This window comes from Elephantulus edwardii, unplaced genomic scaffold (assembly GCF_000299155.1).
Source record: "Elephantulus edwardii isolate Elephantulus edwardi_28Jun2011 unplaced genomic scaffold, EleEdw1.0 scaffold00002, whole genome shotgun sequence".
In the NCBI taxonomy this organism is placed as follows: Eukaryota; Metazoa; Chordata; class Mammalia; order Macroscelidea; family Macroscelididae; genus Elephantulus; species Elephantulus edwardii.
In genome coordinates, this window is record NW_006399752.1 from 42,510,615 (window position 1) to 42,522,921 (window position 12,307).

Consider the following 12,307-nt stretch of genomic DNA (forward strand, 5'->3'; position numbering starts at 1 on the left):
TGCCGGAAAAGGAGGGACAATCTCCTCCTGTACCAGTCAGATCTGATTTGACGGTACACTCACACAAAAATAATAATAAAAAAAAAAGACTAAGGTGCACCTGATCCAAACCTTGATATTTTCAATTGCTTCATATGCATCTGAAAGTGGGACAATGAATAAGGAAGATAGTAGAATTGATGCCTTTGAATTGTGGTGTTGGAGAGGAGTAGAGAATTATCACATAGACTGGCAGAAGGACAAACAAGTCTGTCTTGGGGGAACGCAGCCAGGATGCTCCTTAGAGGAACGGAGGGTAAAAGTTCATCTCACACACTTTGGACATGTTGTCAGTAGGGGCCAGACTTTGGAAAAGACATCAAGCTGGGAAAGGGGGAGGGTTAGGGAAGACCTTCATTACGACTGTGCCAACGGGTTCAAGAAGGCAGAGATGAATCGGGGTAGGGCTACGTTTCGCTCTGGTGTTCACAAAGTCGCTACGAGTCTTGGCTGACTTGATAGCGTCTAGCAACATTCCGTGACAGTGAACCGAAGCATTCCAACAGCCGTGCAAATGGCTCAGAACCAGACATTTCACTTCGTTTCACATAAGGTCACCAGGAGTCGGAGTCGGCTCCATGGCAACTAACAACATACAATAACACAGTCTTTCTCACACACAGATGGCGGAGCCTGTACAAGCAGAGCCTGTGGGGAGGGTAACTCAGCAACTCCTACCACAGCTGCTAAGGCACTTGTTCATTTCAATGAGCCATCGTGAGGATTCACAGATGTTACCTAAAGCTCAAATGCTGACTCAGGGGTTGGAGGGTCAAGTTCACCGAGCAGTGCCTCGGAAGAAAAGTCTGACGACCCACAGGTGAGGAGTGCGCTGACCATGCACAGCTGTGCTCTGACACGGAGCTGCCACGAGTCAGAACTGACTCAACAGCAACTGGGTCTCTACAAAGCCAGCCGCAAGTGTGCGACTCACATACACAGGGATTCAGTGGGGAATTAACTGTAACGGGAAAAGACTGGAGACAACCTAAATATCCCTCAGCAGGGGACCAGGTAAAGAAATGAAATACTATGTAACTGTCAAAAAACCAAAATAGAAAACGGACACTAGGTCCTGATATGGAAAAGTATCCAGAATACGCAGCCCTCGCAGATGAAACAAAGTACAAGACAGTCTGCACAGTGTGAGGCACTGTTGTAAGAAAAAAAACAAAAAAAGAATAATGATTGTAGTTGTTGAAAGAAACTTGAAAAGATACACAAGACACTAAGAACCAAGGGGCAGAACTGGGAATGCATTCACAGGGGACAGAAGTGCGGAAACGGTACCTTTTCTTTACACAAAGATCAATTTTGAAACCTAGAAGAATACTGACTATCCCACGGACTGCCAAAAGAACAGACAAACATGTCCTGGAGAAGGTGCACTCAGAGCGCTCCTTGAAGGCAAAGATGATAAAGCTTCGTCTCACATACTTTGGACATGTTGTTAGGAGAGCTATTCCTTGGAGAGGGACATTGTGGAAGGACAGTGAAGAAGAGGAAGACCCTCAACCAGGTGGACTGACACAGTGACTGCAGCAATGGGCTTGGGCACGTCCGAGATTGTGAGGACGGCACAGGACAGGACGGTTCAGATCTGTTGTCCATGACGGCTGAGTCATACTCAACTCGATGGCACCTAACAACAACATTAATGTATTCCTGTATAAAGACTGTTCTCAGATATTTCCATTTGTGTGTGTGTGCCAGGCACTGTTCTACTCTACATACATTGTTGTTGTTGTTGTTAATGTGCTGTCGAGTCACTTGCGACTCATAGCGACCCAATGTACAATAGCCCTAAACTCTGCTCTGTCCTGTGCCAATCGCACTGTCTCCGATACACCCATCCCGATTACCCCAGTCACTGAATCAATCCACCTCATAGAGGGTCTTCCCCTCCTGCGTTGTCCCTCCACCCTATCAAGCATGATGTCCCTCTCCAAGGACTGGTCTCCCCTTACAACATGTCCAAAATATGTTAGACAGAGCCTCAGAATCCTTGCCTCCAAGGAGCCGTCCGATTTAACCCTCTCCAGGATGAATCTGTTTGTTTTCCTAGTATCCTTAATACTCTTCTCCAGCACCACAGCTGAAAGGTATCAACTCTCCTTCTATCCTCCTTTGTCACTGTCCAACTCTCTGATGCATAACAAGTGATAGCAAAGACCATGGCCTGTATCAGACGCACCTTAGTCTCCAATGAGACACATTGCTTTTCAGTACTTTGGAAAGGTCCCTAAGAGCAAACTTTCCCGTGGCAATACGTCTTTTTATTTCCTGGCTGCTGGTGCCAAGAATGTTGACCATGGAGCCAAGCAAACTAAAGCTGTGAACAATCTCAATCTCTTCACCATCCATCCTGATGCTGCCAGTTGGCCCAGTGGTGAGAATCTACATACATTAACTAAGTTAAATTGTTAAAATAACCCTGTAAGCTCTGTTGGTGCAAACTGTTAAATGCTTGGCTGCCAACCTAAAGACTGGCGGTTTGAACCCACTCAACAATTCTGAGGGAGAAAGATCCACTCCTGTAAAGACCACAACCTAAGAAATCCTATACAACAGCTCTACTAGGCCACATGACATTGGAATGAGTCACAGTTGACTCAATGGCATGTAATAGACAACAGCAACATCAGGTAAATATTATTACATTCCCATTTTACAGAGGAGGAAGTTGAGGTACAGAGAAATTTAGTGACTCACTCAAGGATACAGAATCAGTAACTGGCACTGGTGAGATTTGAACTCAGGATGTTTCCAAGTCTATGGTCCTTGTCCTTTAGTCCTTGTCTATGGTCCTATGTCCCTGCTCTGCTCTCTTCTGTTTGCTTATCATATAAGATTAAATATTCAATATCATAAACACACAATATGAGAATAAAAAGCTGGCAGGATAGATCTTGATCATGGATTTGAAGACTTAATATGTTAAGATATCAATTCTTTGTCGAATCTGCAAGCCTAAAGGAAACCCCAAAGGGCCAGACCTCAAGGTCATGGCGGTGGCAGGGCTTCTCTGCAGGATGTCCAGACGTCCCATGAAGCCACAGTCACTGAAGACAGTGCGGCTCAGGCTAGACACAGGGGTCAGGAGAACAGAAGAGTCCAGAAGTGAACCCGAGCATGGGCAAGCATTTGATCTACGGCATTGCCACACGGAACATGGAGGTGAGGAGGTGCTGTGACAGCCAGCTGAGTATCAAAGGGGGAGACTGAGGCCCGAGGCCGCTTCTCAGAGCAACAGCTGTTACAGGTAGGTTCTCCTGACCGACATCTAAGAGCAACACACACACACACACACACACACACATCAAGAAAACAAAGACTCGCTTCACAGCCTGATGGGAGAGAGAAACTTCTTAAATAGCCCACATACCATACACACTCTTACTTCCCTGACACAAGGAAATACACTGTATACATTCTTGTGCACACACACATGCACTCACACAGTAATATAGAGATACACCACATACACAGTTACACACACGTGCATGCACACACAGAGTAATAGATCACATATACAGTCACACACACGTGCACACACACACAGAATGACACAGAGATATACCATATATACACAACTACAAAGTGATAAACAGAGACACCCCACATGCGCATACACAATAACATATATACACAGACATACCATATATACATACACACAAACACATACAGGTATACATGTAGTGACAGAGACACACATTGACATATCACATATACACGCAAACATACAGACACAGACATACCACATACACAGGCAGGCGAACACAATCACACACGGACACACTGACATGCATAAACAGAGCACATACACACGCACAAACACATACATATACACCAACTCATAAACACGCAGACAAGCATCCAGCGACACACACACACAGTGGCACCACATACACAAATACACAGTCACTCGGACATACCACATACACACATCAACACATATACACATATCATACACACACTGACACACAGATTGACACACACCTCCTACATACACATACATGCATATATACACACAGCGACACGGAGAGACAAACACACGGACACACCACACACACAGGCTAACATACACCAACCCGTAAGAGAGAAGACCGAGTAAGATGAAGGTACCCACTCAATGAGACACTGTCAACAAGACCAGCTGCCTTTGGGTGCATTTGGCCTCATAATGACCTTTGTGAAAATCCAAGTTCCGAAAGGGAAGACTTACTGTGAACACAGGCAACCAGTAAGGGGATCACGGCCAGGTGGCATGCAGAACTCCTACAGGTTAATAAAAAAGACACACAGCAAACGAGCAAGGCTTTCAAATGGCTCTTTACACACGAAGACACCCAAATGGCCAATCAGCATATGGAAGGATAGTTCCAACAGAGCAAGAAACTGGGGAATCTGAAATAATACAACACTGGAGCTCAGCAGCGTGGATGAAGTGAAGACGACACTCTCAAGGACTGGGGAGGACGTGGGTCAACCGGGACCCTCCTGGCCGGCTGGGGCATGCAGACTGGTAGAAGCATTCTGTTAAGGCACTGGATGGTTTCTATTAAAGCTGAAGGAAGTCCCCTTGGAGGACTACACCCACAAAAGCTGAGCAGGAATACGCATAAAACCATGACAAGTGTCCCCCCAAGTCCCCCATGTGTACAAAACGGTGTGATGTGGAAGCTAGATCATGATCTCCCATAAGATGACAAGCCAGTCAGTCAGTCATGAAAGGATTAAGGGCGAGATGCAATATCCTCAACCCCGTCATGGCCCTGCTTCCGTGTCAGGGGTATTTCCCTGGGGCGGGAACTGCATCAGCTTTTATCTCACAAAAAAAACCAAAGGGGAGAAAAAAAGGCTGGGAATGGAGCTCATCATCGGACGCAGAACTTCTAGAAGCAGGAGACGCAGGGAGAAAGCCTTCCCCTAGAGCGGGCGTCCTGATTTTAGACTTCTATGCTGCTTGTTACAGTCGTCCGTCTGGGGTACTTCTCTTGTCACAGCACTAGCTAAGTAAAACACAACATTATTCAGAAGGATACTCAACACGAGACAACTCCAGTGGAGACCAAGAGAAGGATGGGTACATAAATTACAGTGTAACTACGGGATGGAACCCTTGTCACAATGAAGACTGTTGTTGTTGTTATTGTTACGTGCTGTAGAGTTGCTTTCGAATCATAGCAACCCTATGTACAACAGCCTTAAACCCTGCTCTATCCAGCGCCAACCTCACAGGATCCAAGACACTTACTTCCAGCACTCCAATCACAGAATTGATCCATCTCATCGAGAGTCTTCCTCTCCTGTGCTGTCCCTCCACTCTGCCAAACATGATGTCCCTCTCCAAGGACTGGTTCCTCCTTGCAACATGCCCAAAATATGACAGACGAAGCTTCAGAATCCTTGACTCCAGGGAAAATTCTGGCTTCACCCTCTCCAGGAAAAACCTGTTCGTTCTCCTAGCAGTACACTGTATATTCAACACTCTTCTCCAGCACCACAGCTCAAAGGCATCTATTCTCTTTCAATCATACCTAGTCACTGTCCAGCTCTCCAATGTATGGCACGTAACTGCAAAGACTATAGTCTGGATCAGGCACACCTTAGTCTCCAGCCTGATGCTATTGCTCTTCAGTACTCTGGAGAGGTCCATGCCAGATCTCACAAACATTAAGCTAAAATCAACAAACAAAAGAAACCAATAAGATACAAAAGTGAGTGGTGGTGGTGGTGATGATGATGGTGATGGTAGAAGCTGCTGGTCTGATCCTGGTGGCTTATTAGTAAGTGGTTGTGCTACCAACCTACAAACTGCTCTGCAGGAGAAAGATGGACCATCTCCTCCCGTACGATTTACTGCCTCTGAAAACCCACTGGAGGGTCAGCTATCAGTCAGCTCCAACTGGACAGTACAGAACAAAAACATGTATCACCAGATACCTCAGGACTTCTTTTCAGTTTGAAAGTTTAGGGTCATGGTTTTTCCTGGGACGTTGCAGTCGGTTAATGTAATACTGTTTCCAGAGCTTCTGTTCTGTTTCTTGGTTCACTGTGTAGTTTTGGGGTCTTGAGGGCTTTCTGGGGCAATCCAAGGCACAATAATTAGTCTCAATTTGTTAGGAGCACCACAGGAAAAAGGAGGATCAAGAATCAGTGTTAGTCTCAATTTGTTAGGAGCACCACAGGAAAAAGGAGGATCAAGAATCAGTGAAAGTGAAGGAATATGTGTCCAGAGGGCAGAGCCTCTATGAACTACTTTCTCCTCTGCCATGAGACCTGCGTAACTAGATGGTGCCCTACCACCATTACAAATGTTTGGATCAAGGATTCTATAGACGCTTTACAATCAAAAGGGGACTTATAAGGAACAGAATTTCATATTATCATGGAACTCAGATTTCCTTAGAGGAATAACACTCTCCCCTGAAACTATGACCCCAAGGAAATCTTTAAATCTAGAATGGAAGTATCCCCTGAAGTTAACCTTAAATCAAACAATGTTGTTTTCAGATGTTATCAAGTCAACCATGATTCATGGCAACCAACAGACGGAAACTATGTCGTATGCAAATCATATTGTGCCTAATTAGAAAAGAAGGTCCTGTATGAAGCACTGGAGTCTTTCAAAGGATTATCAATGTATGATTGAGCTGACAATATCAGCTCAAAAGATGAGTGAAAGGTGTAGGAAACCACATACTTGTGTTTATGCTAGTTTGGAAATGGTTGAGGAAGCCAGCACCATCTGAAGAACGGAGCCAGTGTCCCCGACAATGGTGGACACGTGAACACTGCTTAAGTAGCACACATTTTGCTATTTGTATTTTCCAACAAAAGTAAGAAGAGGGCACAAGGCCATAGAGCAATGAAGACACAGCAGTGACCACCTGGAGCGTGTGACCCGTTAGCAGGGAGGGGGAGGTGGGGTAGGGTCCTGGCGTCACTATCAGCCACATGTGGCCACTGAGCCCTTGAAATGTGGCCTGTATCTGTTTGACTGAATTCACGTTTGAATTCTTTTAGATGATGGACACATGGCTCGTGGCAACCACACTGGATAACAGGTGTCCACGTCTCGATGCTTCCTGCCTTTCAGCGTGTGTGAATTCTCTGAGACTTTCATCTCGATGCTTCCTGCCTTTCAGCGTGTGTGCATTCTCTGAGACTTTCGTCTCGATGCTTCGGCATGTGTGAATGCTCTGAGACTTTCGTCTCGATGCTTCCCGCCTTTTGGCGTGTGTGAATGCTCTGAGACTTTGTCTTTCGTGAGTAGGAAAGTCACACGCAGGTGGAACACTGGTACCACCCATGAGGACCTGTTTGGAGACTTCTCCAGGAAAGGAAAGCCCACCCTGGTCATCGGTTCCAGGGAGCCTGGTGGCTCAGTGGTAAGGAGCTGCACTGTCAGCCTGAAGGAACACGGTTCAAATCCACTAGCCCCTCTGTGAAGAAAGATGAGCAATTTCCCCCCTTGTAATGTGCTGCCTCTGAAAACCGGCTGGATGTCAATTCTGAGTTGGCTTCCAACTCAACAGTACAGAACAAAGAACAACAGTCATGGGTCCCAGGATTTGAGAGTGACCACTCCCCTTAGGCCCTGCTACAAGGGACTGGCCTGTCCCTAAGTGCCTCCCCTGTCTGGCTGTGGCCTACTGGTCCCAGTCCCCACTAAGCGGACCCCTCACAGCTCTCAGCTCTCAGCTCTCTGGCCTTCTAGAAACTCCCAGCTCCCTTGTCCAGTGTTCTCCTCCCCTGGGTGCAACAGGCTGGATGTGAGGATCAGGAAGACTTAGGACTCTGTTGGCTTTGGGGCCCTCTCTAGAAGTTTCCTCCCCTCACAGACACCCCAGGAGCATCCACAACACATGGGGTCCAGAGGTCCCCTTTCGGTCATCCTGTTGGTTCCTCACCATTTAGGGCAGAGAGAAATGGAAAGGAGAATGGAGGCCCTCCCATCCCCTCTGTCACTCACAGCCAAGGAAAGGGAGGTGAGATCCATCCCGGAAGGAGGGTCTTGCCCTCCACCAGACCCCCGTCTGCTGCCCCTCTGGGGTTTTCTCTTTCCTGCCCTCACGGGATGGCACCCTGACTGAACCTCTTTCTGAGTCTGGCCTGCCCACACCTGGAAGATGAGATGGGTGGCAGGGCGGACCCTATAGGGTTGTGAGAACAGAATGAATAATGCACATGACAGAGCTCTGTGTGTGGTCACTGCGCCCACGACTCGAACCCCTGAGGTACAGAGAGTTGAGGGTTCGGCTGCTTTCCAAAAAGTTGGAAGTTTGAGTCCAGGAGCACCTAGGAAGAAAGGCCTGGAGATCCACAGAAAGATCAGCCACAGTTCTGCTCTGGTACACATGGGGTCCCCCTGAGATGGGGTTGACTGGACAGCAGTTTGTTTGATCTTTGTGCTGGACATCATCAGGCCTCGGTATATTTTGCCTCATTCCAAGGGGTCAGTCCTTGGAAAAAGGCATCATGCTTAGAAAAGGGGAGAGTCTACAGCACAGAGTCTAACAAGATAGAGCGTCATGGTGACTGCAACCATGGGCTCAGGCGTGTCAGAGGGGAAGGATGGCACAGGACAGGGAACGGGGCAGATCTGCTGTCACCGAGTCACAGTCGATGGCACGTAACAGCGACAATAAATTTGCATGGTGTAGAAGTAGCTTTACCTTGGCAAGGGAGTCAGTGTCAACTACAGCCTCTGCAGGAACTTGCTGTGTGACCCTGGGCAAGCGTACCTACCTCTCTGGGCCTCGGTGCTCTCAGCGGTAGAAAGGGGAAAGGGGTACTTGCACCCTACCTACCGCATAGGGCTACTAGAAGGAAGAAATAGCCATGGGAGGTGGGTGAAACAATGAACCTCGCTTTCTGAGTAAGAGATGAGGTCTAGAACAGAGTTGGTCCAGGGTTCCAGGCTGAATGCCATACAGGTTCCCATACCGGCTACCCCACCCCAAGGGCACTGCCAACATCATGCAGACAGAGCTCTGAACCCCAGCACGACCTGCACCCTGCAGGAAGTGACTGCATCACCGTCCCTCCACCCCTGGTGACACTGAGTCACTCTGTAACCCACCTAACAGTTGTGACCACATTTCCTCCACTCGGGGTAAGCGTGTCATGTGAGCACCAGGCGGCCAGCAGTCCTTGATGGGCTGCCAGAGGCCTCTCTGTAAGCTCAGGTCACCTCACAGGCACAATGGGCCCCACACCGTGTCTGGAGGACCACCACCGGGGCTGTACCCATTCAGGGGTTCTGTCCTGCTTCACACAGCACACACGTGCCCCCAATGGGTTTCAAGCACACAGTCCCCCAACCCTGGGAGGGACATGAGCATGGGCAAATTTTCAAAGTGGATGCTGGAGGTCCTAGGATACTCGGAGCTAACTTTTAGGAGCAGTAAAGCAGACCACAGGGTCCAGTGCTAGTCTGACTTCTAGCAAAAAGGTCAGTGGTTCGAACACTCCCAGGGCTGCCTCAAAATATAGGCGTGGTCATCTGTGTCTGAAAAGTTACAGCTGTGAAAAGACAAAGAAGTAGGTTTTCTCTGCACACATGGAGTCTGAAAGGACTTGAGGGCAACTCCGGGCAGGCAGCAGGGTAGGTGCGGGTCCATGGGGGAGGGGTTGGAAAGTGGAGGTGCAGGGAGGTGGCTGGCAGGAAGACCGACACATTGCATGCCAAAGATGCCCAGACAGGAATTACATGGATAACACAGGGTAGGGGGAGGGACAGATGGACTTCTGCATGACCTCTCAGTTCTCCAGGTCTGACCACTCTGGGGGCCAGGAGGCAGGAGGTCACCCCTTGAGCGGGACTTACAGGCCTGGGTGTGGGAGGTCCAGAGGCATTCCTTCTAGGATCCAGATGTGGGGGGTCCCAGAGGAGGAGCCTAGGACCAGGGACACAGGGATGCAGAGAGTTCATGGGCTGAGGAAAGAGGCTCTGGACTTGGGCACCCCTGAACTCAGGTCCCAGCTCTGCTCTGCACGGCTGTGCCTCAGTTTCCTCACCTGTAAACTGGGCCTGTGACCTAACCCCACAGGGCCACAGCCACAGCAAGGGGCATGCTGGTGGCCTAGTGGGTACAGAGCTGCTTCTAACCCACAGGTGGCACCTCTCTCACGGGTGGAATCCTCCAGGGCCTCTGGGGCAGAAAGACGGACAATCTCTTCCCAGGCGAATTACAGCCTCTGATAACTTACTGGGGAGTCAATTATGAGAGTTATAGCCTGAAGTAAACTCACCAGATAAATTGGTATAACTACTAGTGACACAACTGCTAGGAATTCTCACTTTCTTTTTCCTTGATCCACATGCCCCCCACAACAAGTGTTCTTCCAGTAGAATCACAAAAATGGAAATATTTACAGGGACCAGGCTCCCTTCTGGGAAATCCTCCTTTCCCCTCTCACATCTCACTGAGGGCAGGCAGGTTCGTGGCCAGGAGAAGGAGGGGCTGACTGTGCAAAGACTGTGCCTTTTAAAAAAGGACCATCACGTTCTTTCACCAAGGACCCGCCAACATGGGCCAGGCTCGCACCAAAATTGTGAAGAAGGTGGCCCGGGTCATCACTGAGAAATACTATACGCGTCTGGGTAATGACTTCCACACAAACAAGCACATGTGAGAGGAGATCGCCATTATGCCCGGCAAGAAACTCTGGAACAAGATAGCAGACTATGTCACACACATCTGATGAAGTGGATTCAGAGAGGGCCTGTGAGAGGCATCTCCATTAAGCTGCAGGAGGGGGAGAGAGAAAGGAGAGATAATTATGTACCAGAGGTTTCAGCCCTGGATCAGGAGATCATTGAAGTAGATCCTGATACTAAGGAAATGCTGAAACTCTTGGACTTTGGCAGTCTGTCCAACCCCCAGGTCACTCAGCCCACAGTTGGGATGAATTTCAAAACACCACGTGGAGCCGTTTGAGTCTGTTTGCTGTGCTGTAATATTTTCAATAAACTTGGGCACACCAGCCTTGCCTTTGTAAGAAAAAAAAAAAAGGACCATCACAAGAGGGGGATATTTGAACAAGTTTTCAGAGGCATTTCAAGACCAAGACCAGGGGAAAAGGCCTGGCAATCTGCTTCCAACGAGGAATAAAAAGAAACCACCCCAAAGCCAAAACTCAGCTAATGCAAATTTTATAATCACAGCAATCTGCAAAGCATGGTGAGGATGGCAGTGCTCTGTGCTGAGCTTGGGGTGACTTCGCAGCAGCTGACAATAACAATCATAACTTGGGACGTTGGACTACTGGTGGCAACCGCCATGGATGCTTAGCTGCTGAAAATAGCAGGCAGCGTCCTTGGCAGCTCCTGCTGAAACAAAGGGCATATTTGGGGAGTAAAAAGAGAGGGCGCCGTCTGTGGCAGTAGCAGCAGGGGGGTCGCTGCCACCCTCAAAGCCTGAGGGTGTCTCCAGAGCCACTCACCAGACATGTCTGTAGGACGCACCCACTATGTGGGAGCTGCCGTGCTTACCACAGTGCCTGGCACACATGGTGCTCAGTGATGGAGAGGCACTGAACAGAGGTTGAGGAGTTCACCCAAGGTCACACAGCAAATCAGGGAGATCCGGAACTAGACATCTGACCTCCTGACTTCCCACTAAGTGCTCACAGCCTGAGAAACGGGAAAGCCGTGCGTGGGCTGCAACCAGTAACTCACATTACTAAGTGTCAAACTCTGCCCCATGCTCTTGACGCTTACAGCGTAAAAATGGCAAAGCCTCCCAGAACAGAAGCTGTCAGTTATTAATGAGATAGCTCAGCTCAAGGCAACACAGCAGAAAGCAGAACAAACGCCCCATTCTGTGCCATCACCCAGCACGATACTGAGCAATACTCCGTATGATCGACACAGAGGTTTTCCCTGGCTAAACTTGGGAATTAGCTGGTCAGGCCTTTCTTCCTAGTCTTCCACAGTCTGGAAGCTCTACTGAAACTATCCCAACATTGGTGTTTTCCTGCTGGTATCCCGAAATCCTGGTGCCAGGGCTTCTTAGATCACAGCAACACAACGGTCACCACAGTGCAACACACTGGCAGATGAGGAGGGCTCTAGAAATCAGGAGCTATTAGGTTTTTTTACTTTTTGAAATTACTACTTTTAATGAAAATTTACAGGAGCTATCGCTTCTCGGCCTTTTGGCTAAGATCAAGTGTAGTAAAATGTTTAATTTTTTGTTATTGTTGCAAGTATACACCGCAGAGTATACAGCAATTCAGCAGTGTCTGCATTCACCAA

At 48.4% G+C, this 12,307-nt stretch overlaps 1 protein-coding gene across 1 annotated transcript in view; it reads right to left on the reverse strand.

Moving 5' to 3' along the window:
• The window catches only part of RIN3 (Ras and Rab interactor 3), a 162,871-nt gene extending 152,501 nt beyond the window's left edge, over positions 1–10,370 (reverse strand). Inside the window, exons 1-3 of the mRNA XM_006879209.1 lie at positions 10,349–10,370; positions 9,875–9,944; positions 3,036–3,122 (exon numbers count right to left, since the gene is read on the reverse strand). Coding sequence (XP_006879271.1) covers positions 3,036–3,122; positions 9,875–9,944; positions 10,349–10,370 — 179 coding nt within the window. The remainder of the gene's footprint in view (positions 1–3,035; positions 3,123–9,874; positions 9,945–10,348) is intronic.
• Between the last annotated feature and the right edge of the window lie 1,937 nt (positions 10,371–12,307).